The sequence below is a fragment of the Cetorhinus maximus genome, chromosome 21, assembly GCF_964194155.1.
Source record: "Cetorhinus maximus chromosome 21, sCetMax3.hap1.1, whole genome shotgun sequence".
Lineage (NCBI taxonomy): Eukaryota > Metazoa > Chordata > Chondrichthyes > Lamniformes > Cetorhinidae > Cetorhinus > Cetorhinus maximus.
In genome coordinates, this window is record NC_135899.1 from 66,845,405 (window position 1) to 66,872,872 (window position 27,468).

Genomic DNA, 27,468 nt, shown 5'->3' on the forward strand with positions numbered 1-27,468 from the left:
GATGTTCAGTGGTGGGGTCATGGATCAGGGAGAGGTAGGAGGAAGTGTCTGCACTCTCTCTGCACTTTGGAATTCTGCAGCCATTCTCTGTTTAGGTAATATTCTGTTTTTTCATTCTTCTTGTCAAAATGAACAACTTCACATTTTCCTACATTATACTCAATCTGTCAGAATTTTGCCCACTCACTCAACTTATCTATATCAGTCTGCAAATTCTGAATGTCCTCTTCACAACATACTTTCCTACCTAGCTTTGTGTCACCTGCAAATTGAGATACCATGCCTTCATTCCCTTCATCTAAGTCATTGATATAGATTGTAAAATGTTGAGGCCCCAGCAGAGACTCCTTCGGAACTCCATTCATCACATCCTGCCAGTTAGAAAAAGACCCATTTATGCACACAGTTTTCTGTCAGCCAGCCAATCTTCTATCCATACTAATATGTTACCTTCGACACCATGAGCTTTAATTTTCCATAATAACCTTTGACGTGGCACCTTATCAAATGCCTTCTGAAAATCCAAGTACAGTAGGTCTACAGGCTCCCCTTTATCCACAGTACATGTTACTCCTTCAAAGAACTCCAATAAATTGGTTAAACATGATCCCTCTTCAGAAAACTATGCTGACTCTTCCTGATTACCTTGAGTTTCTCTAAGTGCCCAGTTATAGCTTTCTTAATGATTGATTCTACCTTCTCCATGACAGACGTCAAGCTAACTGATCTATAGTTTCCTGTCGCCTCCTTGAATAGAGGGGTTATATTTGCTACTTTCCAGTCTGATGGAGCCTTTCCAGAATCTAGCGAATTTTGGAAAATTAACACCAATGCATCTGCTTCCTCATTAGCCACCTCTTTTAAGGCCCTAGGATGAAGTCAATCAGGACTGCATTTTATAAAGATTAGTACCAGCTACAACATTATAACCAGCCTGCTCTACAGCACATTTCTATGGCATCTAATCTTTTAACTGTTCACACATTATGATATTTAACTCAGGCTCGCAATGCCTCTGATTTGGTCTTCACTTTCCAAATCAGTTTTGTCCTATCAAAAGGCAGAATGAATTCTCTCTTCAGACGATGCTTCCTAGCAATTGCCAATAAATGTCTCAAGCCCAATGGTCGGATGTTCCTCTGTTGGTATCCTGACAATACTAGATTTGATTTTCACACTTAATCACTTTAAAAATAGAAGAAATCTATTTCAAAGACAGCTTTCATGTTTTCTCAATGTAATGCACATATCAGTGCCATCCTGGAAGCTGCCTGTACAATCCTTGGCAACAGGTATACAGTGTACCATCAAGTCTGAAGTTACCCAAGTCCTGCAATAATTGGCATCATGCTCCCAGAATTTATAGGAAGAAAAAAATACTTTTATATAGTACTTTTCACGATCACCAGACATCGCAAAGCACTTCACAGTCAATGAAGTACTTATGCTGTAATTTAGGAAACACAGCAGTCAACTTGCGCGTAGCAAACTCTCACAAACAGATGAAGACCAGATAGTCTGTTTTTGTGGTGATTGAGATATAAAAATTGGCCATGACACTAGGGATAAATCCTCTGCTCTTCTTTGAAATAGTGCCAGGAAATTTTTTATTGCCATACCACTGCTTAGTATCTCATCCAAAAGACAGCACCTCTGACAACACAGCACTTCCTCAGTACTGCACTGGAATATCAGCCTTGATTTTAAAGCTTAAGTCCTGGAGTGGGACTTGAATCCATAACCTTCTGGGTCAGAAGTGTGCTATCAACTGAGCTACAGCACCAATTTATTCCATTAGGATTATAGTCAGGACTTTGATTTAAAGGAGCTGTGTTCCTTACATTGGCATTAGAAACAGAACTGTTAAATACTATGAAACTACCAATAGTTTAAATTCATTTCAAGCAGAATGGTGCTCTTGCTACTTTGCAAAATTTCCACTTTCAATTCAGGGATGCTGGCATGATATGGCTGGCATTTCACAGCAGCAAATATATTAAACTGTCTTATTATCATAGTCATGATCTGGAATGAGTTGGGACCAGAGGAGTTAGAACATTTTGTTCCAGTGTGCTCTAAAGAGAAAAGGGCATTTAAATGAACTTAAACGAGTGCTAGCATGCTACCAAAAAGCTAGAGGATTTACCAATTTCATCAAGTTAGCATTGCAATCACTGGTAATGCCACACAAACAAGTCCATTAACTGACATTTCATTATCCCTGCACTGAGTTAATCATCGGAATTGCTTGGAACAAAACTTTAATTTTGTAAATAAAATTGAAATTTGTCAACAATGTTAACCATTGCTAAACAATTGCTGATGCAACCAACTCAAAAGGCCAGCTGCATTTAGTTTCTTTTGCTTCAAAGAAGAGTGGGAAGAAACATTTGTCAGTGATGGATCAGTAAGGGAGCAACATAGCTAAAAATATTCATAGCCAGAATCCTCTCAATCCAACAGGATGTGGAGCAGTAAAATACAAGTCAGCAAATTTCAGAAATCTTGCCACAGATGGGAAGAAAAGGAAATGACCGTTACCCAAACCCACCCTTGTGCACACCCTCATGGTTAATTCAAGAGTACATCAGCAGAGCTGGGAACAGGCATCTCATCTACATTACTGGGCAGGCAATGGTACATGGCAAGTCTAAAAGGAGGAAGATTGCTACTGGATTTGAAAATTAGTAAGTAAATCGTGAAAAGGCTTTGTCAGATTAATCATAAGAAAATATACTACCATCTTATTTACCAACTGCTAGAATCTAGAGCAATGCTGGGCTTCCCATTTCTATTTCCAAAGGCTGCTTTTCTTAGTAGTTCCAATTATTTGGGACTACTGTTCCATGACAAAAATAATCCCATCAATTCTTTGAACAATCAAATCTGACTTTGCAGCCAGGACTCCAAGTATGGTGTCAGCATGATATTGTTGCAAGATACTGCATTGTCATATAGATGTGATCCAAGCAACTTTCATCTTATTTGGACAAAGTGCTCGAGGTATTACCTACACTAAAAGCAATACATATATCTGAGGGCTCATTTTAGAAAAGCTCCATCATACAACCTCAGTAAAATACATTGAAAGATGCACCTGTACAGTGGTCTACTGTGCCCATGCTGCCAACATGACCATTAGACAATTACTGTAAATACTTCCAAACATTTCAGAGAATTAATCATATGTGATTAGTCACTACTGCTTCTCCATATTACAATGCTATTGCAACACTTTTCAAAACCCTTAATTTTTTTTATAAAGAGTCTGAACCTTTCATTTATAATAAGTCATTACTTTAAATGAGTATTACCAATATCAATGGAAAGGGGGCATGTTTAAAAGTGGGGACTTTTTTTTAAAAAGATGCATTCGGCACAATCAATTCCTTCAGCAGCAGGCAGTATTACAGATTTCATTTCAAACAGGATATTAACCTGCACTAGTTTCCTCCAATCTTACATTACCAGGGCAGTAAATAGCTTATCTTAAAAGTATAGAAGTAATTTTTCCTGCTAAGTTTTTGCATCTTTCAGATTACAATCAAATGGTGACAAAGAACTAAAGTTTAAATATCAGACATTATTCTGTAATTAAATCAGGACTTGAGTGACAGCCCCAATTCATACAGCCTGTCATGTTGTCATTTTACTCAATCTTTCAAAGTAAACAACTTTTCATTGTATTACATTATATATTATAGCATTGTTTCCTTTACAATTCCTCATTTATTAATACAGACAAGCTGCATAAATTGTGTTTAAATCTCATCAAGGCCTCATTCTCCCCTACCTTTATAACTTCCTTCAATCTGACAAGCTCTCCACCTGAACACTCTATTCTTCTGACTCCGGCATCTTATGCAATCCTTTTCTCATACCTTCAGGCATCTGGGTCTCTCACAAACACAGATTTCCCTCTGCCTCTCTGCTTCCAAAGATTCTTCAAAATCTCTCTCTTTGACCAAGCTTTTGGTCACCCCATCACCCACCTCCCCTTAATAACTCCTTTGTTGGGGTGTCAATTTCAGATTAATTACACTTCTGAAGTAGCTAGGGATGTTACTGTACATCAAAGGCACCATATAAAAATGTGCTCTTGCATAACAGAAAATGCCAGAAACATTCAGGTCAGTCAGCATCTGTGGATGTTTCAGGTGTAGACTTGAAACATTAACTTGGTTGCTCTTGACTGCTGATTATCTCCAGTATTTTCAGTTTTTTGTTTCAGTATCTGCAGATTTTCTTTCCTTGTATATTATCTGTGTTGTCTATACTCTAACCGTTTGAGCCTCTCTCCATACTTCGGTTACAACTACGGAGCGCGGACATAACAAAAGGTTCGGTGGCAGCTATCAGGTTGACAGGTGGGACCAATACATTCCAACGGCCAGTCTGTCTCCCGGTGCTGTTACTCACAAGAAACTTACTGACCAGGTTTATTAAATTCCTTCTGCCACCCACCCCCACTCCCGGGAGCTCGACAAACAGCCTGCAACAAATCCAGTCCGTGTAGACAAGGTACAGAAAGTTCCATTTCTAGAAGGTTAGCAGACTAGAGACCTCTGATTCTATCTAATTAAAGTCTGACTTTACCTTATTAGTAATCCATTCATAAATCTCCCCCCTACCACCCCCCCACCCCACCCCGCCTCCCTCCACCACCCCGCCTCCCTCCACCACCCCGCTATCTTCTTCGGTCTGTGATATTTTGGCCGATATTACATTTAGATTTCCCCCACCCCACCCCTTATGTCTCTCCACCCGCTGTTTAAGGACAGATTCGAGCATCCGATGGGATCCAGTTGCAGCGGCCCCTCATACCTGGGGTTCCGATTTCCATTCATGGAGCCCCTTCCTACACACGCTTGGTTTTCAGCGGCCTCTGACGGATGGGACCGGCCGGCGGACGGGGGCGGGTGACCCGCTTCGCTCAGTTCGATCCCAGCTGCTTTCGGAGGCACGGTCTCCCCCCACCCCCCCCCGGGCTTAGTGCAGATCTTTGCCTGGTGGGGCCGCTCCGCTTCTCCTGGGCTCCGAAACACCGGCGGGGCCTCTCTCCCTTTACTGGCCGGAGACTAATCCGCCGAACTCGACAGGCTGGCTCCCTCGGCTGAGAGGAATCTGCGGCTCCGGCTTCCAGCGATCACTCGGGCCCCGCGCGCTCGCCACTTTATTTTCCGCCGCTTTCGTCTTTTTTTTTCCTCGGCTACAGCGTCTGCCCAACCGGATTAACCGTCACCTAACCGCCGGAAATGACGATTGACGTCCTTGGCTTAATTATTCATAATTTCCTCGGGTTCACGTCACCACGCAACCGGAGGTCATCACGTTCGTCCTTTCCCCCACCCCCACCCTGGGCGTAAATCGGTTTCTAGAGAAACGCAAGTATGTTTGTTTTTCGGGTGATTATTTTTAACGATGTAATTTTTGATCGTCTTTCTCCCGAGAGAATTATTTTCCCTTTCAGTTCCCTCTTTTTTTTTAAATTTACTAGCACCGGGAAGAATGGGCATATATTCGACTTGGGTTTCGTTATCAAATTCTAGGCTCAAAAAAACCCCAGACTCCAGTTTGCAATCTGATGACCCTAATTTTTTTTTTGGCAGTAAATTTTCTTTCCAGCAAAGCCGGCCTTCTCCTGAGCTCGAAATGGCTCTGTCCGAGGGCCGTCGCCATCTGGTTCATGCCTCATGCGGGGCTTCGCGAGCACAGGATTGCAAAGCCGGGTACCAAACTCTCCATGTCCAGGAGTGTCCGGCTCAGTGGAAACGTTTCCTTTAGTTGGGGGGGTGGGGGGGGTGGAGGGGTCAACGGTAAATTTCCTCAGCCACAGATTTAACAAGTCGCTCCAGTTGTTCAGCAACCTTCCCGAAATATCCTAAATGAGATGAGGAGATTCGTTTTAAATGAGGGTAAATCACCACTCCTCCTATAAAATAGAAACACCAGATGTAGTTTAATCCTGTCAACAATGACCACTTTCTATTTATTTCCCCGGCAATCGAGGTCGAGAAGGATTAATCAAATTACAAACGGGAAAGGGGGGGGGTGGAGAATTCTCGGGACCAGCTGGTGTTTTTTTTTTGAAGCATCTGCACATCTCAGGATGAAAATCTGGTAGTATTTTTGTCATGTGCATCGTAACCTTTCTGAAGATCCAAATGCAATGGCCAGAGCTTCTGTACATGATTTCTATATTTAGTTATAGAAACAGCACCTCTGGATATACTAAACATATTTTGCTGTCTGTACAACCCACGTGGTGAAGACCCAAACTTTCTTCAGGGGCCCCTCTGAAAATGGCCACTAGGTGGAATGAATGCTCTGCTTTGACTCCAGCCTATTGGCTTCTGCTTGGTAATTTACCACAAGTAAACTGGGAAACACTAAAGTGGCAGGATTGTGAGTAGGAGACTGCAAACTAATCGTGGACCTCACTTTGATGCTACTGATACTGTGCTTGGTGGCTTATATTTTAAATTATTTTTATCAGGTGTTGTAGTGGTGCAACTTTTGTGCAACTTTTCTATTGCTAGTTTACTCCCTCTCCTGAAGGTATTGGCTTCCGTAGGTGTTTGGATCCACGGACACTGATTGCCCTTCAGTGTTTCACCCAAGTTGCCATTCTTCTTTGCAAGTGAAGATGACGACAATTAGGCTGTCCAGCTGCCGGAAAATAACACACTGAGCCCAATCCTGCCCTCACCCAATATCCGTACATATGCACAATACAGCATGTTAGCAGGCTGCAGAAATCATGGCTGATTTCCCCCTCTGTAATCTATCCAAAAATGTAGTGTCCGACTGCCACAAAGGCTGAAATTAGCTAACTCAGAATAGACTGGAAATTCAATCTGGGACCTTCTGGGTCAGCTTTACTTTGAGCAAGAATTTTTTTTAAAATCACAATCTATGAAGTTTCCTTTAAAACAAAACAGCAAATTCATTAAATAAAAACAGAAAATGCTGGAAATACTAACCAGGCCAGGTAGCATCTTGGAGAGAGAAACAGAGTTAATGTTTCAAGTCATAAGAACACATAAGAAATAGGAGCAGCTGTAGACCATACTCCGCTAACACTGCTCTGCCATTCGATATGATCATGGCTGATCTTGGGCTTCAACTCCAGTTTCCTGCCCATTCCCCATATCCCTTGATTCCCTGAGAGACCAAAAATCTTGTCTAACTCAGTCTTAAATATATTCAATGATGGAGCATCCACAACTCTCTGGGGTAGAGAATTCTGAAGATTCACAATCCTTTGCATGAACTGGTTTCCCCTTATCTCAGTCTTAATTAATCAGCCCCTTATCCTGAGACTGTGCATTCATGTTTTAGGTTCCCCAGCCAGCAGAAACAATTTCTCTGCGTTCACCCTATCATGCTCCTTCAGAATCTTGTATATTTCAATGAGATTGCCTCTCGTTCTTATAAAGTCCAGATAATAGAGGTCCAGTTTACTCAGCCTCTCCTCATCCCAGGGACCAATTTAATGAATCTTCACTGTATCGCCTCCAATGCAAGTATATCCTTCCTTAAATATGGAGACAAAAACTGTATATAGTATTCCAAATGTGGTCTCCCTAGAGCTCATACAATGTAGCAAGACTTCTTTATTCTGTACTCAATTCCCCTTTCAATAAAAGCCAACATGCTTTTTGCTTTCCAATTGCTTCCTGTACCTATATGCTAATTTTCTGCTTTCCTTGTATGAGTGCATCCACAAAGCATTAGCTCTGCAGCTATCTTTTTTAGAACCCTAAGGTGTAAACCATCAAGCCCTGGGATTTGTCGGATTTTAGTCCCTAGGTTACCCTCTATTTCTGGTATGCAACTTGTGTCTTCTATGAAGACAGATACAAAATATTTGTTCAATGTCTCTGCTATTTTCTCATTCTCCATGATAATTTCTCCTGTCTCTGCTTCTAAAGGACCAACATTTACTTTATCTACTCCCTTTTTATATAGTTGTAAAAGCACTGTTTTTATATTCCTGGCTAGTTTACTCTCATTCTATTTTTTCCCTTTTACTCAACTTCATGGTGGCCTTTTGCTGTTTTCTAAAACACTCCCAATCCTCAGACTTGATGTTGTTTTTGCAACATTGTAAGCCTCATCTTTTAATCTAATACTATCCTTAACTTCCTGAATGAGCCATGGATGGGTCTGTCTTGCTGAGTTTTTGTTTTTCAATGGAATGTATTTTTGTCGAACATTTTGACCTGTTTCTTTAAATCTTTCCCACTGTTCATTTCCCATCGTACCTTTTAGTCTATTTACTTAATCAACATTAGCCAGTTCTCCCCTCATGTCTATGTAATTGTCTTTGTTTAGGTTTAAGATTAATGTTTGTGATTATAGCATGTCGCTTTCAAACCTAACATGGAATTCAATGGTATTATGATCACTATTTCCCAGTAGATCATTTAACTATGACATTACTAATTAACCCTGCCTCATTATACAATACTTGATCTAAGATAGTTTTATGCCTATTTGGTTCTACAATGTTTTGTTCTGGGAAACTGTCATTCTATAAACTCATCTTCTTGACTACCCTTGTCAATTTGATTGGTTGAGTCTATAGGAAGATTAAAATCCCCCCAAATTACTTTGCCTTTGTTAAAAGTTCCAATAATTTATTGTTTAATGTACTGTCCAACAATATAACTACAGTTAAGGGGGGGCTATAAATTACTCCCACCAGCATTTCTGACTCTTGCTATTCCTAATTTCCACCCATACTTATTCTACTTCAGATCCTTTCTCACTAATGTCCTTATGCTATCTCTTACTATCAGGGCTACCCCTCCTCCTTTGCCATTCTGCCTGTCTTTCTAAAATCTTGTGTACCCTGGAATATTTATGACTTTTCATCAGAACAGCAAATGAATTTTCAATCATTTCTTATGGGGGGGTTCAAGAGTGAATTCCCAGAGCTTTTTCAAATGTTATCTATGTCTTGGAATCTGACACATGACAGAGACTGCAGACTAATAAAAAAACTTTTTAGTCAAAACTATGCATTATTTTCCATGGAGTGAGAGTTCTGTTCTGCAATAGTATTAATACAATGAGAAGTTTGCACTGTTTTCAATGATCAGCTGATTGGGTTTCATTCTATTCGATTTGGATGAGATATTTCAGTTGAGTGGAAGGTCCAAAAATTATGTATGATGCAGAGACGTTGGTTATTAAGTCTTTCAAGAACTTCTTCCAAAGAAAATATCAGAGCTCAAGCCATCATCACACTTCCTAATCTGTCTCACCTTACCCAAGGTAGCAACATTAGTTCTCTCCATTTCTTTGCTGAGTTGATCTTCTCATTCTATTGGACGTGCTCGTTATAAAAATTGTACTTCTCCATGTCTTCTGGTTTTGGCTTGTTTTTAAATATCAGTTTCAAACACTTTCACAACAAACATCAATGTTTAAATGTGTAGCAGCTGTTTGAGAACTGCTACTTTCCCCTTCCCCTGCTTTCTTTCAGTAATCATACTTAGGAAAAACATGTAGGGAGTACGTGCTAATTATGTTAATTGACGACTAATTTTGTGCAAGACATTATATGCTCTTGCAATGCTCCCAAACCCATGTTTGCTTAGACTGCAGAATTAAACTAATGTAAAAATGTGTCAAGGATTGGTGTATGTGACATGCCCTTTTGGAAAAATATTTTCCAGTGGCAACCCTAAGATGTGTGCACATTTGGATCAGTGTTCTTCTTAGATGTCTCATGAGGTACTGACATAATAAGAGAAAACTTTGTTGCAATTAACATAAAACATGCAAATTAATTTAGTACACAAATCACTAATCTGCACAGTGCTTAGAAAACTTAAGGCTAAATGGTAGCTGTATAGAAATACGCCAATTTCTAATAAATTGCTGTCTAATTTTGTTCTCAAAAATATTGAACTGACATGTAACATTCATTATTTTCTATAATTCTGCTTTGCTTGGGTCTTGCAACATATGCCCCTGATTTAATTAAGGAATCCACTCTAGTGTTGAAGAAACTACACATCAGCATGGATCCAGGCTCCATTTAGGTTTAGGGCGAAAATCACTGTCACAGTAAATTGGAAATATTTTCAGATTTTAGGAAGCAGGCTTTAAAGTGTCTGTGTGTACATCAATGCTTTATATAAACTTTTATTTTAAATCAACGGCGTAGTGATATTTTCGCTGGACTAGTAATTCCGAGACCCAGGGTAATTCTCTGGGAACCTGTGTTCGAATCCCGCCATGGTAGATGGTGGAATTTGAATTCAGTAAAAGTCTAATCGTGACCATGAAACCATTGTTGATTGTTCTAAAAACCCACCTGGTTCACTAATGTCTTTTTAGGGAAGGAAATCTGCTGTGGTCTGATCTGGCCTACATGTGATTCCAGACCCATAGCAATGTGGTTGACTCTTAAATACCATCTGGACAAGGGCAAATAGTGATGAGCAATAAATGCTGACCTAGCCAGCGATGCCCACATCCCATGAATGAATGAACAAAAAAAGAATTTGCTTTTGCATTGTAGTAGTTTTCATTTAAAATAATGGAGAATACATTAATTTTGAAGTGCACAAAAACCCTGCTTAAAAAGTGAAAAACAATTTGTTAATTTGTGAAGCACTGTGGGATATTTTCCTGTGTTAAAGGCGCTCTATAAATGCACGTTGTTGCTCCTTGTTGAATTTTAAAGTGTAATCACTGTCGTCACAACAATAAACATGGCTATCAAATTGCACATAGCAAGGTCCTACAAATAGAAATGAAACAAATGGCCAATAAATTTGTTTTTGGTATGTTGGTTCAGGGATAAATATTTCCCAGGACAATGGCATTCGTTATCAGACAATGCCATTGGATATCATGTGCCCAAATGAACAGGTTGGCACGACCTGATGCTGACATCTTATTCGAAATACAATATTTTCAACAATGTAGCATACCCTCCACACTGCAATGAAATGTGAGCCATACCTTTCTGACTCAGGTGAGATTGCAACCAATGAGCCAAGCTGACTCTTGATAGACGTAATTCTGAGATATGCTGCAGAAGCAGCAAAACACTTCAAACGTATATTTAAATTACTGAGAATTGATTCAGGGCCACTCAGTTCCTGACTCATTACAGCCTTGGTTCAAACATAGACAAAAAGCTGAACTCCAGAGGTGAGGTGAGCATATCTGCCCTCGACATCAAGGCTGCATTTGACTGAGTGTGGCATCAAAGGAGCCCTAGTAAAACTGGAGTCAATGGGAATCGGGGGGAAAACTCTCCTTTGGTTGGGGTCATACCTAGCACAAAGGAAGGTGATTGTGGTTGTTGGAGGTCAATCATCTCAGTCCCAGGACATCACTACGGGTGTTCCTCAGGGTAGTGTCCTAGGCCCAACCATCTTCAGCTGCCTCATCAATGACCTTCCCACCTATATAAGATCAGAAGTGGAGATGTTTGCTGATGATTGCATAACATTCAGCACCATTCACGCGACTCAGATACTGAAGCAGTCCATGTGCCTTTGCAGCAAGACCTGGACAACATTCAAGCTTGGGTTGATAAGCGGCAAATAACATTCGTGCCAGGCAATGACTATCTCCAACAAGAGAGAATCCAATCATCTCCCTTCAACGTTCAATGGATTACCATTGGTGAATCCCCCACTATCAACATCCTGGGGGTTACCATTAACCAGAAACAACTGCACCACAAGCCTGTCCACCATCTACAAGGAACGCAAGTGTCCACAAGTGTGATGGAATACTCTTCACTTGCCTGGATGAGTGCAGCTCCTTCAACACTCAAGATGCTTGACACCATTAGGACAAAGCAGCCTTCTTAATTGGCACCCCATCCACCAACACCCACTAGCTCCACTGACGCAGTGGCAGGTGTGTGTACAATCTATAAGATGCGTTCCAACAACTCAACAAGGCTCCTTCGACAGCACCTTACAAACCTGTGACCTCTACCACCTAGGAGGACAGGGCAGCAGCTGCATGGGAACATCACCACCTGCAAGTTCCCCTCCAAGTCACACACTATCTTGACTTGGAACTAAATCGCCGTTCCTTCACTGTCACTGGATCAAAATCCTGGAACTCTCTCCCAAACACCACATGGACTGCTCTAGGGCAATCAGGGATGGGCAATAAAAATGCTGACCTAGCCTGCGATGCTCACATCCCGTGAAAGAATAGAAAAAAGTTTTTTGGTTAAAAAAAAACAAGCATTATAGTTTACACTGAAGTTATGAGCTTATGTACAATTTCTAAAATGATGCAAGGGGAAGGCAATTGTTGGAAGTCAGTGATTAGAGCCTCAGGATGTCACCATAGGAATTGTTCTTCACCCAACCAAATTATCTACCACATCAATGGCTTCCCTCTCCTCCTCCCCCCACCCCAGTCACAAGGTCAGGGGTTGGCTATTTGCTGATCATGCCAATGTTTGACTCCATTCACATATATATTCATATTCATGAGTTTATATTCATATATAAAGCAATCCATACCAGTCTATAGCAGAGCATTGGTACACATAAATGATAGGTCATCAAACAACAGAAACCCTAGCCATCCCTCCATGACCTTCAATGGCACCACTAAGGCCAGGTTTCCGTTATTAACTTCTTGGGGAATCACCATTGACTAGAAGTTGAACTAGATCAGCTGCATAAACACTGGGCGAAACTTAATGCCTTCCCCCAAAGCAGGTTTGGAGACAGGGCCTACGTTTAATTGAGTGGGAGGGTGCCAAGTGGATACCTGCCACTTTCCCGATTAAGTCCAGGGCAGAAATTTTCTTGGACACCCTTCATACGCTGCTGCCAAATTGAGGTCTGCTACTGCTGGTATGGACAGCTGCAATGGAGAGATGCCAGCTTCTGATAAGCCAGCAACTCTCAGTGGGGTGAGGGGGGTGGTGGGGGCAGAACTTCTGCCCCCAGGGTCCTGACATGGTCTTCTCTAAAGGAAGCGACGTGGAGTTCTCGCCGACTTTCCAGCCAGTTGACAAGACCTCCATCACCTGGATTAAATACCGCCAACTTTGTCAATGGGAGATAAATAGAGGTATGATATTCTGTGATAAACGGCTCATCTTCTGACCCCCCCCCCCCCACCCGCCAAAAGTTTTATCTAGCATTTATAAGGCTCAAGTCACTCATCGATCATCTGGATGGGTACCTCAACAAAACTCAAAAAGCTGATTACTATTCAGGGCAGAGCAGCTTGCTTGAGTTCAGGGCTAGGGATGCAAATGTCTATTCATGGAACACTATAGCTGCAGTACATATGGTATATAGGATGCAATGCAACAACTCATCAAGGTATTGACAGCATCTCCCTCCTCACGACCTCTATCCGCAAGAAAAACAAAAGAATAATCTGAGAACACCAAAGGCTCCAGGGCCCCCTTCAAGTCATACACCATCCTAACTTAGACCTATACTGCTGTTCCTTTACAGTTATTGATTGGGTGAGAATACCGAATTCCCTAACACTATTTACAGCAGTTCAAAGAGAATGTCCATCAGCACTTCTCAGGGCAATTAGGGATGGGCAATAAATTGGATCGTCAAAGCTACTCATATGAGAACAAATAAAAAAATTCTATTTTATACGTCTTTAATAATCAAGTCTGAACTCACTGCACCTCTGCACTTTTCTTCCAGAAACAACTTGGCAACATTGTGTGTTATATATCAATTAGCATTACGGTTTGTAAACTTACACCATCCCCATTAGGGTAAATGAATTGTCAAAACGGCCCCTAATTAAGAACAATGTTACACAACTACAGTCATGCCATGTGATAATAGATTTTGGTTGAGGCAGAATAGAATGGTAATGTCACTGGTAAATGTCCAAAAATAATACCCTTTAAACTCTACTGGAATTGTCAGCTGTTCAGAAGGAACAGAATGTCTGACACACCATGGACCGATGATCTAATTTTACAACCTATGGTGCAATGCTTTAAGCCTTGAATCAATAATCAAATATGTACTTACTGTATGGAGCTCCTCTATATTCAATGTGATAAGAGTTTGTCCTTAGTACTTGGAGCAACTCATGTTCAGCTCTACTTTAATAGAGGTGGTTGTTGAATTTGATGGCAATTGATCTCATGGTAGCCTGAAAACTACCAGCATATGTATCCAAATAAACAGAAAGAAATAGCTTTGAGAAAGCAATACAATTAATTAGGTTATACAAGGTAAAAAGAGTGGGCAATTATTTTGGACATAATTTTTGACATTTTATTCCTCCCTATTCCCAGCATTCTCTTGCTAGCAGAAAGTGTACCTACTGTAAATAACACTCCATAATGAACAGACAGCAACTGGTTCTTATTAATGGTAGTAGTTCTGCATGGGGATCAGTATTAGGATTCATCTTTGCTGCAGTACAACAGCGTCTATACTTAGAGTACATAATTGGCTGTAAAGTATTTTGGAACATTGAGGATACAAAAAGCACCATATAAAACCCCTTTAACACATCTTTCTTTTAACAGCTCATTCTTTTAAATCTTTACCAATGATCCAAATCAGGCATAAGACTCACTCATTCTCTTGGGGCACCAGGAAAAACATGCACCGTTTGGTCGTAATGGGGTGATTAGGAATTTCCTCATTCTTTATTAACATAACACTGTACCTGCTCCTATTTCAGGTAAAGGGCTTTGCTCTGCTCCATGAAGCCGCTCCAGGAAACCTGTGGCAATGTAACTGAGGCAAAGATCAGATGAAGTGGATCTCCACCCCCTTTTCCAGACCTGTGTGTCCAGGGAACACACACACTCCTTTGATGCAAAGGCCACAGATATCAACTCCTAGGTGTTAAAAATCAAAATGTCCCATCCACTTGGGAAATATGCATCTACTTTAACTTTTCCATTGGTAAATATGACATAGGAATTTATAATGTAAACTTGTCATGCAGTAGTTACACATTCCCATCAGTGGTGACTATCTAGCACAATTTACATCTCCCAGCTCATCAAGCTTGTACTCTGAACAAGGGCAGTTAGGGATGGGCAATAAATGCTGGTCTGGCCAGTGACACACACATCCCATGAATGAATAAAAAAAATACTGCTTAGAAATTTGTGTACTCCAAACAATTCTACTTCCCAAGCTGACCTAACTTTTGCTGGTTTACTATAAAAGTATAAAATAAAAGTATTATATGGACAGAAAGTATGACCTTAAATTAGGGTTTGAATTATTCTGCGCTCTGGTCAATGATACCCAATGTTCTAACCTCACTGCTCTTAAAGACGACACTTGGCCAAGTATTTGTACTCCATACCTAACAGGATTATGGGAACACCTTCAGCACACTGACTGCAGCAGTTCTTGACGAAAGCTTACCACCACCTTCTCAGACCCGGTATGAGCAGTAAATGCTGCTTTTGCCACTGATCCCATCTTTCTTCATCTAACCCCATCAACAGATCCTTCTATTCCTTTTTCCTCATGTATTTATCTAACTTTTGAGTAAACGTATCTATGCTAGTCACTGCAACTATTTCTTGGGGTAGCAAGTTTCACACCTAATCTATCTTTGGGTAAAGTAGTTTCTCCTGACTTCCCTATTGGATTCATTAGTGAACATTTTACGCTCATGATCCTTAGTTCTGGTCTCCTCTGTAACTGGAAAAATATCTGGTCTACCCTATCACACCCTTTCATAATTTTAAACACCTCTATATCAGATCATCCGAGTCTTTTTTCTACAGAAAAGATACCAGACTGTTCAATAATTCCTGATGCAGGTAGATATAATCTCTTAGTTTTGGTATCATTCTAGTAAACTCTTTTACAGCTGCTCCAGTGTCTCTATATCCTTTTTATAATATGGAGACCAGAACTGCTCACAGTACTCAAGTGTAGTTTAACTAAGGTTAGTTTCAAGTTTAACAAGGTTTCTCTGCTTATCAATTGCTTCAAATGCAGCAAGACCTGGACAATATCCAGGCTTGGGCTGACAAGTGGCAAGTAACATTCACACCACACAAATGCCAGGCAATGACCATCTCCAACAAGAGAGAATCCAACCATTGCCCCTTGATGTTCAATGGCATTACCATCACTGAATCCCCCACTATCAACATTGTGGGGGTTCCCATTGACCAGAAACTGAACTGGACTAGCCATATATATATTGTGGCTACAAGAGCAGGTCAGAGGCTAGGAATCGTGCGACAAGAAACTCACCTCCTGACTCCCCAAAGCCTGGCACAAGTCAGAAGTATGATGGAATTCTCCCCACTTGCCTGGCAGTGCAGCTCCCACAACACTCAAGAAGCTTGACACCATCCAGGACAAAGCAGCCCGCTTGATTGGCACCAAATCCACAAACATTCGCTCCCTCCACCACCAACTCACAGTAGCAGCATTGTGTACCATCTACAAGATGCACTGCAGGAATTCACCAAGGCTCCTTCGACAGCACCTTCCAAACCCATGATCACTGTCACCTAGAAGGACAAGGGCAGCAGATAGATGGGAACACCACTACTTGGAAGTTCCCCTCCAAGTCACTCACCATCTTGACTTGGAAATATATCGCTGTTCCTTCATTGTTGCTGGGTCAAAATCCTGGAACTTCCTTCCTAACAGCACTGTGGGTGTTCCCACACTACATGGACTACAGCAGTTCAAGAAAGCAGCTCACCACTACCTTCTCCAAGGCAACTAGGGATGGCAATAAATGCTGTCCCAGCCAGCGAAGCCCACATCCCGTGAATGAATAAAAAAATATTCTGCTCCTCCAGAAGTGATTCAGAGTGCTTTATTTGCTTTTTAAAAAATTCTTATTAACCTGTGTTGCTTTTAGTGATTTGTGTATCGGTACTCCCCGGAATCCTCTGTCCTTTTAACCTACTTGGAGACTTATTTTCCAAAGTGGCCTCCTTATACTTCCAATTACACACATTCTGCAAGTTTACCAATGTCTTCCTATATTTTGTCACTCCTTCATTTCCATTAATCATAACTGACAATTTGGTGTCATCCACAAATTTTAATTGTACCTAAAGTTCCTAAGACCAAATTGTTTATGTAAATGGTGAACAAACAGTGGTTCCAGCACTGATCCTTGTGCCTTCCCACCTTCTGCCAGACTGTCAAGTTAAATCAATGGCAATCACTGTAGTTAAGAACATAAAGTGTAAGTAGGTTATCTTATGCTGCTTTTACAATCCAGGTATAGTTTAATACTGATTGCTTCAGAGTGATACCTCAATTTATGAAGCCTAATATCCCATATGCTTTTCTAACTACTTTCAGTATGTCCTGCCACCTTCAAAGATCTATGCACATGAACATCCATTTTACATTTTTAATGCTTGGAACAGATGAATGGTTTGTCTGTGAAAACAGCAAATATATAAACAGTCCACATGGAATCAGAAAAGTATGAAGAGATACATTAGCTTCAGTTTAGGTGAAACTGCAGTTGGTGTGAAACCCTGGTGGGGTCAGCCTAGCACTTAGTAAAATCCTAAATGGCTCCAAAATTAAGCTTTGCATTTTTCAGCATCCTAGCTCAACACAGAAATAGAAGTATTACTAGGCTATTCAAGGTAGACAGAATTACTGTATTGATAAGTTTAAGATAAAACTTTAGTATTTACGCTCAGCTACCAACTAGCCAGGCTGTTAAATCCTTCAAAGTTCTTATAAATACAATCGCTTTCTGTTATTTGGTCTTATAATGTAGGTTGCATAATTGTGATACATGCAGATGTAACATGTAATTGAATAATTGCAAAAAAAAAGAGTTCTCCCGGTGGTTTAATGAATAAAAACATTGCTCATAAAAAATATTGCAATTGATATGTTCATCAGTTTCATTTTGGTCATGTTGTGATTGCTTTATGCTTTCAAGAACATGTGAAAGTTTACCCTCTAAAACCTTAATCTATGACTCTGTGGGTAAACTGACAGACTCTTGGAGAAGATAAATATAAGCAGACACTATCAATTGATTGAAGTTTTCTGATCATCATACTGGCAGTATTCCATTAAGACGAAAGGGTTACCATCAATGTTACAATTGTAAAAACTAGACCGTCAAGTGCAATTTTGGAGTCTTAAAAAGGCATTTTCACTGTATAAATTTCACTGGGGAATTTCACAGCATAGCTCTGATCAGACAGTCTCATCTTTGTTGCAGGATTTTAGTTGGCATTTCTTAGAGAGATGATATGATTAATCAGTAAATTTATGCTAGTGCAACCCTGAGTTATTTCCGGTTGAGAGACACGAGTCACCTTTGGTACATTTATTGCAGTATATTTTAGATCAAATGAGATTGTGTGCAAGTATCCAAACTACTGAGAAAATAGTTCTTCAGTGCAGTTTCTGAAAACTCCTAAGATTTCAAAACTTGTAAACTGTTTTTTGAACATCTTATATAATTGGTTTTACAGATGGTCTTTAAGTTGCCCGTTTTCATTTGGGCGAGCTTATGCATCTTATTTTAACTTCTCGTTCTGTCCTTTTCAGTGAAAATGGATGCCAATTCTGGGATGCTCTGAATAAAATTACTTTGAGAAGTTGCTTCAAATCACTTTTTATTTCTTTAAAAAAACACTTGTGCAGCAAGGAAAAGGAACATAGAAAATTATAAATAGAGTTAACTTCAGTATATTGGTTCAGTGTAAGAAAATAAACCACTCTGCCTCAGTAAATACTTGAGCATAACTCTCAGCGTCAAGACAATTGTCTTAGCTGACTACAACTATTTTTTTAAAACAGGAAATAGCCAACATTGTCCTGGGAAAGTAGAGGCTGAGCCCCAGGCTAAATCAGATGGTAGGATTGATGAATTATCAGCTTACTGAATGTTCAGAATTTGATGTACTAATCACCTCACACCCTCAGTCAATTCTGCCAAGTTATAGATGTTTCCAAGGATTCTCTTGAATATCATTTAACTTGTGATAGTAACAAACGCCCAGATTATTCTTCGCACTCTTTCAGCAACTTTGTACCACTCCTCCTGAAGACACTGACTTAAGTTCCAGTTTCACAAGCCCAAGTCGATCCTTTAGGTTATTTATCGATGAAGGGCACCACAGCCAAACTCAATCTTGTTTGCCCACACCCTCACTTTTTGAGCAAGTATTGGTAGATAATGACCAGAAGCAGATATCCCAATCAACCTTTCCCTCCCTAACTCAATGTCACTGACAGAACCATAGTACCCAGTCAGGATTGGCTAATTCAACATAGACCAGAGATTGAATCTTGAGGTTCAGCTATTCACTGGATAATTTTTTTTGTGTCACTGGGGAGGCCCTATGTCTTTTACAAATGACAGACACAAAAGAGGAAAGGTCTTCATTACCTGACCTGGCTGAAGAGCTAATCACCCAGGATTAAGGAAGGGGTGTCCAGTCATTGACCCTTTGTAAACTTTTGTTCATTATTACATCTTGTTATTCCACAATTTATGACAACATGGAGAATGAATATTGTGCACTTTTAACACTAATTTGTTGCTTTTCTTTTCATACATCATCCCGTAGCAGAGAGGGTAAACAGTGAGCAGCTCCAGGCTTCTGCAAGTATTTATCTCCAATAGATAACTGGGGAAAATGCAACTGTAGCCCAGCCTGATTCTCTTCAATTTTCCCCTTCCTATGTAGCCAAGCTAAAAATCAGGTAGGCACATAAAAACAACATCCTGTGACCCCTGGGCCACCTTTTCTAGTATGTTACATTTTTGTACACTTTACACAAAAGTGGTTGTAAACAAAGTTTACAGAATTATTATTTTTAAGCACATTAGACATCATGTTTCTACTGCATCAGGTGGTTGATGACCTCTATCTTCTGTCACTTTTTGCTCGAGGTTAAAACCCAAGTCTGTCCCAGATCAGTCTTCTTGTATTGGTTCACACTGTGAGGAATCAACTCTTAATGGCTTCCTATCTGTATATGTATTGGCTGCCATCTAGTTCTTGCACTACCAGAATGGACTGAACTGGAGTTCATTTGTGGAAGATTTTGCTAGGTATGGGAGCTAACAAACAACAGGTGGAGAAAACAGACACACTTTGAGTAGCATGCAGAGTAGAGACATGAATGTCACTAATATAAAGCTCCATTATGCCCAAGAGTAAAAGACAGACAGAGTGGGTCGAGGTGGTGTGGTGGCTGGTGATCGTCTTCTAGTGGTTGCCAATTTTAAACGCACCAATTTGTAAGGTTAGTTTTCGTGCCGTTGTTTCAAAAGGGCTTTTAAAAACTAAAAGATATAAAATGCTCCCATGACAGCTGTTGGCAAAGGCAGGCTGTAACTGTACCATTACGGGCTGGATGATCCTATGTTTAATTTTTAGATTGCATTGAGTGTTACTGGATTTCCGTTGGGATAGGGCAAATCATCCAGGGTCCCATTCTTAATTGTGATGGAGTGACTCCTGCTACAAAGTGGGTTTGTACAAAGGATGGGATCGTGCATGGCTCTCACGTCCTCAATATTTTAATAGTTTGTCAATGCTCACTTTCTCCATTCAGATGGAAATAAAGGCACCTTGCGTGAGATATCAAAGGACAGCCCACCCCTCTGACCACATCCCAACAAATCATCGGCTTAAGAGGAGGGATGAAGATTGAAGGGGGAATGGGAGTATTCAAAAAAATCTGTAAACCAAGTAAAAATCCTGGGCTGTCAAATGCTCCTTAATACCTTTCTAGTGGTTTCCTCCCAATGATTACACTTGCATCATATTTTGATGACAGGCATATTTACTCTGTCCACTTGTTGTGCTTTATGTATCATTAACATGAAATTTAGTGTTATTGACAGGTTTGTCAGCTGGATTGTGCTTGTTTTAGATTATTTTATTCCAGTGCAAAATGGTGAATATAAAATTATGCAGGCTAAATCTTAAAGTATCTTGGGAGAACCACTCTACTTATCTAGGTATACAATCATCCCATTTATATTAAAATCTATATATAGGACTCGGTTGTGCAGTAAGTTAGAACATTACACTTGTATTTCTGGGCTTGGGTTCAGCTGCAAATCCAGCTGTAAATTTTGGCCAGTTGCAATTTAGTGCCAAGTGGATATGAGTCAGAGCACAATACTGGCCACAATTATATTTGGCGGTTCTACTGTGTGGTGGTTTAAGAAATGCAAATGCAACCTGTAGAGGAGGGGAACATTCCCTGAGGCTGAGGTTCATTCACACAATCAGGGAACAATGCAGGAACTTTTACAGTGCATCTTATTCATGTGATATCTACCCAGAGTGTTTTATGCTGACACGGGGTGGTTGCAAAATTATCTGGAAAATCTTCAATTTACTAGCACTGAAATTTTTCATCTTGAGTATAAAACCACCTTTACTTTTTTTTAAAAAAGTAATGGATATGTAAGAGGAAGCAAGGAGGCTTTCAACTCCAAATAAGGGTCGAAACAAAGCATTTAAAATAAACTATAACAAGCAAGCATTGGTTCAGTTTACAGGAAAATCAGAAAAAATGCTCAATCTTTAATGCCCTTTAAAAAGATACAAAACTAAGCTTTTTGTTCATCTACATCTATTTCCAAAGTAATTAGCGGCTTCAGAAGGGAATTACAGTGGGAGTTCAGCTAGTGTGCAATTCTTTTGCTGGATAGCTAAAGATTATTCAAAGAACAGCAACTCTTAAAAGACCCCAGCTCTGCTTTATTCGTTCAGCTGTCTGCTAAAACTGATAATCTATAATCTACTTGTTTGCTTGCTGCCATTTTCATCCCCTTCTGTAGCGAGAGGGCTGAACAGGAGTGGCTTACAATATCAGTAAAAATGAAGTGCAGCCATCACAATGTTTTAAGGTTCTTATCGTGACATTTTAAAAAAATAATTTACAAGCGATCCATTTTTTTCTGCCTCAAGTCCAGGACTTCTATTTTTTTCCCCATAAATTCATAATAACTTTCAAAGTCCAGACTTTGGAAAGTGACCACATGATAACATTAAGATTCCTTTAGATTGTGTAAATACACAACTTTCTGCACTTGTCAAAATGAAATTCAAAAAGAACAATAAAGAATGAGACATCATAAAGAACATATTGAGAACTATTGATATGTTTTTGTGCCAACTTAGGCAAATGCATGAAAAAAAATTCTGGCAAGTCTAACAGACTTACAGATTCAATAATCATAAGTCCAGGCACTAAATTGAGAAGTTCAGCTTTTGGACCTATGGAGCTTTACATCCCCTGAATGACGTCCTTTGAAGTAGTTGCTTATCGACCATTTTCTTTTAGCCATGTGTCTCTAAAAACTAACAGGAATTTGGCAGTGGTGAACGTTTGCATTTTACATTAAAAAGTTATCAATATATTGCATAAATACGTGTAAAAAATAAAACTTGAATGTGAAACCTGTTTTCTTCATGTAGAATAGTTTGACCACTTTTCTATAATTTGTTTGGTCAGTCTTTCCCCGTCCATTAGTAGTTCATTGAAAGCTACTCATTGTAAAATATACGTTGACACCTTCCAACCTCCAAGACACATCAGTGGAAGATGGTTGAATGTTCTTGTATGGCTGCTTTCGGTCCAGAAGGCTGGCAGGTTGAGGTGACTGAACTATCATACAGTTAAGCAAAGTACATTGTGCGTAAGGTGTCCTGGTGAACCTGCACCGCTTTAGCAAGTGCCTGGGGATCCCGTCCATTACTCTGTCCAGAGATATGGCTGCCTTCTCCACTGTAAAAAAAAAATAAGAAAAAAATAAACAAAATTCTCCTTCTATTTGCCCACTCTTAAAAACTTGTTGCACATTAGGATCTCAGCAATTTATTTTACACAGAGGATTAACAGCTGGAACTGGTTAAAAAGAAGGCTAGTTGAAGCCAGGGCACTTGACACCTTTAAGAAACAGCTAGATATATGCTGCAACAGGAACATGGTATTTTGAAAGAAGAGATCAAATGAGTCAAAGATGTTCTTATACAGAATCTCTCTCATCAAATACCCCTGGAAAATCTTCCCTCAAGATGTTTAGCAGTACATTCAAACTTGTAACTGCCTTTGGGCCCTATTTGCCAGAATAACTTTGCAGCTGTTGATTTATTCAACTATTTTCTCATCACCTTTGATGCCCTCATCCTCAGAAAAACTATCCTTGTTGTTACCCTGGAAACAAGCCCCTTCTTCTTTTCCATCTGTCTGAGGATGCAAACACAAGGAAGAACTGGCACACAACTAGCTTAGCTATCTGTTGCCAGATCTGACTGGCCCATAACCAGGCATCCTCATCACCTGTTAAAATCAACCATTCGTCTTGAGGGCAAAGATATCAGCCCAAGCTGGAGTTAAATAGCAAGCAACATTCAGCAGGCACTGACCATCTCCAACATGGAAGAATTTAGCCTTCTCCCCATGACGTTCAAAGGCATTATCATCGCTGAATCCACTACCTTTAACATCTTGGTGGTTACCATTGACGGAAACCTAAATGGACCGGCCATATAAATACTGTGACTACAAGAGCAGGTCAGAGACAGGGAACTATGCAGTGAGTAGCTCAGCTCCTGGCTCCCTAAAGCCTGTCTACCATCTACAAGGAATAAGTCACAAGAGTGATGGAATACTCCCCACTTGCCTGGAAGAGCGCAGCTTGAACACTCAAGAAGCTCGGCATTATCCAAGACAAAGGAGCCCACTTAATCGGCACCCCATCCCCCCTTAAACATTCATTCCTTCACAGCCAGTGTAGAGTCAGCTCTGTGTACAATCTATAAGATGCATTGCCGCAACTCACCAAGGCTCTTTCAACAGCACCTTCCAAATCTGTGATCCCTACAACCTAGAAGAACAAGGGCAGCAGGAACACCTTCACTTGCAAGTTCCCCTCCAAGCCACACACCATCCTGACTTGGAACTATATCGCTGCTTCTTCACTGTCTCTAGGTTAAAATCCTGGAACCCCCTAACAGTAGTGTGGGTACTCCTACACCACAAAGACAGGAGCAATTCAAGAATGTCACTCACCGCCTCCTTCTCAAGGTGAACTGGGGATGGGCAACGAATGCCGAACTTGCCAGCGATGCTCACATTTTATAAATAAATAAAAAAGCTTCCTTTCTTCCACCAACTGCCTTCTCAAAATTCCTTAAATTACTCTGCCCTGTTCTCTCCACCTCTAACAAGAAATGTGAGGAACTCCTGAAATTTCTTCAATACCATCCTCAATACCATCTCCCTCTGCTAGTTCCTCCTCTTCTCACTCTACTAAATATTCCCTTCTGAATCCCATACTCTGGTCTGGAACACCCAAGCCTCTCTCTGGTTTCACTCCTACCTAGCCCATGCCCTGTCCAATTTCATCTCATTCAAGAGATCCATCTTCTGTTCTTTAAGTCCGATTTACACTAAACCGTTGACTACCCAATTTCCCTTCTGGCCCCCATGGTAACTGACATTGTAAATGCTTCCATCACCTCAGGGCCTATCCCCAAACATTTTAAAGCCCATCTGTCCTTGCAAACTACCATCTCTTCTCCAACCTCCAAGTCCCTGAATGTGGTGTTGATGTCTCAGATCTGTTCTCACCTTTCTCACAATACCACGTGTGACTTCCTCCAATTAAGTTACTGCTCCTCCCTGGCACTGAATTAGTGACATTTGGCTTATCTGAACAGGAGAGAGATGTTTTTCTCCAGTTAAATGTTGTACTGAATATACTACTTTTGCATTTTGACTCCATATGCTGAGTGCCTTAGGGCTTTATAACGAATCTGTAAATTTATTAAATATCTATAAATTGGTGATGCACAAGAAAGAAAATCTCCAAAACCTGATGAATTGAAATATTGTATCAATAGGCAATGAAAATCTGTTGAGAAAAATTAACTGCTTGGTAAGAAATATTTCTACATTCAACATTATTATAGGAAGCTGCAGTTGGCCATATGGATATTGGAAGGAGGCAGCTGTGTTTGTGTGGGGAAAGCTGAGTCATCATTTATTGACAGGAGGAGAGTACAAATTCCCAAGACAGACATTGACATAAACAACTTGTGGAAATTGTTGCTGAGTAACAATTCAAATCTGATAACAACTGCAACATCCACACATTCTCTGTCTTGTTCCCTTTTGTTGAAATTTCATATCATTTACATTAACTACTTTGACATCAGTAAGGATGACTATCAATATCTGTTCCTATCAATAGGAAAGGGAAAACTAAAACTCAAAGTGCCCTATGGTACAGCTAATCAATGTTGTAGGCTATGGACTTGAGGGACGTGCACTCATGACTCCATACAGACTAAGCTGCTTTTTTGAAAATTAATTTATGGTATGCGGGCATTGCTGGCTAGGCTGGCATTTATTGCCCATCTCTAATTGCCCTTGAGAAGGTGTGGTGGGCTGCCTTCTTGAACCGCTCCAGCCCCTGTGGTGAAGGTACACCCACAGTGCTGTTAGGGAGGGAGTTCCAGGATTTTGACCCAGCAACAGTGAAAAAACGACTTATCTGAGTGATGAGCAGGCTCTGCACCTCATTAAAAGGATAATAGTTAACAAGAAGTTTGCTTATAAAATCCCCAGAGGAAGTCATCCATGGCCCACTTTCTTGCGAGACTGTCCAATACAGAAGCCTAAGATGATCATAAAAATATCAAGGCACTATCACCAACCAGTTTCAAGCTGGCTCTCAACAAAAGAGGCAACACTATAGCAGGAGGTAGTATTGCATGCTTTTATACTTTGTAGTAAATATATGCAAACTGGTGAAGTAAATTTACACAATTATTCAGACCATTTTCGATACCTGTCATGTTCTTTGTCCACCAGGTGGTATCTTGCCCTGAATGCCACCAATCTGGCATAATAGGCTGGTGCTGGAATGGAGACAGAGCGTGTGCACCTCACATAAGTGTGACATAGCTGATAGGTCAGGATCTGAAGCTCATCTGCAGTGAATCGATTGTCGTCCCACAAGACGTAATAATGTGAAGGTCTGCTGGTGCCCTGCAGTCATAAGGGGTGAAATTATGAATTTCAATTAAGAAAATAGCACTGAGAAAGCAAACTGAAATCTACCTCTTCACCACTGCACTGTTTTTAAGGTAAATATCTTTAAGGATCAATAAGCTTAACTCCAGAAGTCAGCTTCCTCTGTTTTATACTAATACTGACCAAAACCTTTTCAGACCCTCAAATCCTAGGAAAACACAAACTTAAACTCTTGTCACAATTTGGAAAAGGATTTTAATATCCCTGTCCTCTCTTTCCTACTACAAGATAAATTATAAAATTGGAATCAACTTTCATTCCAACACCAGCACAGCATTAGCAGCATTAAAAGCAAGATTCTTCCTGATGGACAAAAAACATGTCAGCCAATGACAATGATCTAAATAATTAGTATAAATCTACCTCACTAAGACTTCACACTGGGTTAATACATGAAGAATGACTGCCTAGCTAAGATATTGGAGTCATGTGGTGTTGGTAGGATGATTTGTTAATATGGTTCACCAGCTTCAGGAGTGATGGGAAAGAAAGAAAATATCTCCCCCTTTCTGTTCCCAAAATTGGCAGATCATCATCTTGGAAACAAGTCTCAAACAGTGTGCTTGCCCATTGTGCATTCAGTACAGCATCATCCACTTAATGGGAAAGGTGTCTTTACATTTGTTTATGAAGCTAAATGCTGTGACTGAAAACGTACATTCACTAAAGAAATAATTAGATTGCCAAGATGATCTGTATCATATCAGTTAACAGATTTTGATGTTCTATAAGTAGACTGAGATATTAAATTTACACTGCAATCTCAGAGATCACTTACTGAAACACCAAAAATCAGACAGGGAGAAAGATAACATCTTCAAAATGTAATTACTTTTTCACAACATCCCAATCCCTGTTTCCTTAGTAATATCCTGAAGCTAAACTCGCTGTGCAATTGGTATTCTTCTCTCTACCATTTTCTTTGTTATGAAGTACTGAACCAAAATGTGTTGTTTTTCAAACTGGGGGAAATCTCAATGTGAAAACAGCAGCAGCAGTCTTTTCATGTAGATTTAAACCTAGGGATCCTTCAAAGACTAAGTACTTAACAAGCCGAAAAGTGAGAAAAAGTGAAATTAGTGAGGCTTTAATCAAATCGCTTATTGGGGTGGGGATGAAGAGGAAAGAGAGAGGGAATGATAAAGGCTTAACATACTGAAGCTTAATCAAAGGATACACATAAGGGAGTGGCACAGTGCAGAAAATAAATTACAAAGTGGTGCAAACCTTCCCTCAATAATTTAACTCTCTATAAGCCTTAGCCTGCTGAAGGCCTAAATGTTCTCGTATCTTTGAAGAGGCTCTTCTAACACCAAAGGACAGATATAAGACAAGCTTGTCATTTGATTTGCAATTACCCCTCAGCTGTTGTAGTCTTTCAAGTCTACATTTCCCTCTCTCATTGTTACACTAACAACAC

The 27,468-nt window shown here is 40.2% G+C and overlaps 2 protein-coding genes and 1 long non-coding RNA gene across 5 annotated transcripts in view; 1 reads left to right on the plus strand and 2 right to left on the minus strand.

The window, feature by feature from the left end:
• The window catches only part of LOC144695953 (protein argonaute-3), a 163,748-nt gene extending 158,510 nt beyond the window's left edge, over positions 1 to 5,238 (minus strand). For 2 of the 3 annotated variants that reach the window (XM_078567064.1, XM_078567063.1), the window contains exon 1: positions 4,825 to 5,238. In XM_078567064.1, coding sequence (XP_078423190.1) covers positions 4,825 to 4,843 — 19 coding nt within the window. In that variant the 5' untranslated portion in view covers positions 4,844 to 5,238. The remainder of the gene's footprint in view (positions 1 to 4,824) is intronic. The other variant, XM_078567066.1, reaches the window with a different exon arrangement.
• Positions 5,239 to 5,320: 82 nt separating this feature from the next.
• Positions 5,321 to 27,468, plus strand: part of LOC144695951 (uncharacterized) — a 42,139-nt gene continuing 19,991 nt past the window's right edge. Inside the window, exons 1-2 of the long non-coding RNA XR_013580036.1 lie at positions 5,321 to 5,388; positions 25,827 to 26,101. This is a non-coding gene — a long non-coding RNA (uncharacterized LOC144695951). The remainder of the gene's footprint in view (positions 5,389 to 25,826; positions 26,102 to 27,468) is intronic.
• The window catches only part of LOC144695950 (protein argonaute-1), a 111,154-nt gene continuing 102,265 nt past the window's right edge, over positions 18,580 to 27,468 (minus strand). Inside the window, exons 18-19 of the mRNA XM_078567057.1 lie at positions 25,804 to 26,003; positions 18,580 to 22,733 (exon numbers count right to left, since the gene is read on the minus strand). Coding sequence (XP_078423183.1) covers positions 22,625 to 22,733; positions 25,804 to 26,003 — 309 coding nt within the window. The 3' untranslated portion in view covers positions 18,580 to 22,624. The remainder of the gene's footprint in view (positions 22,734 to 25,803; positions 26,004 to 27,468) is intronic.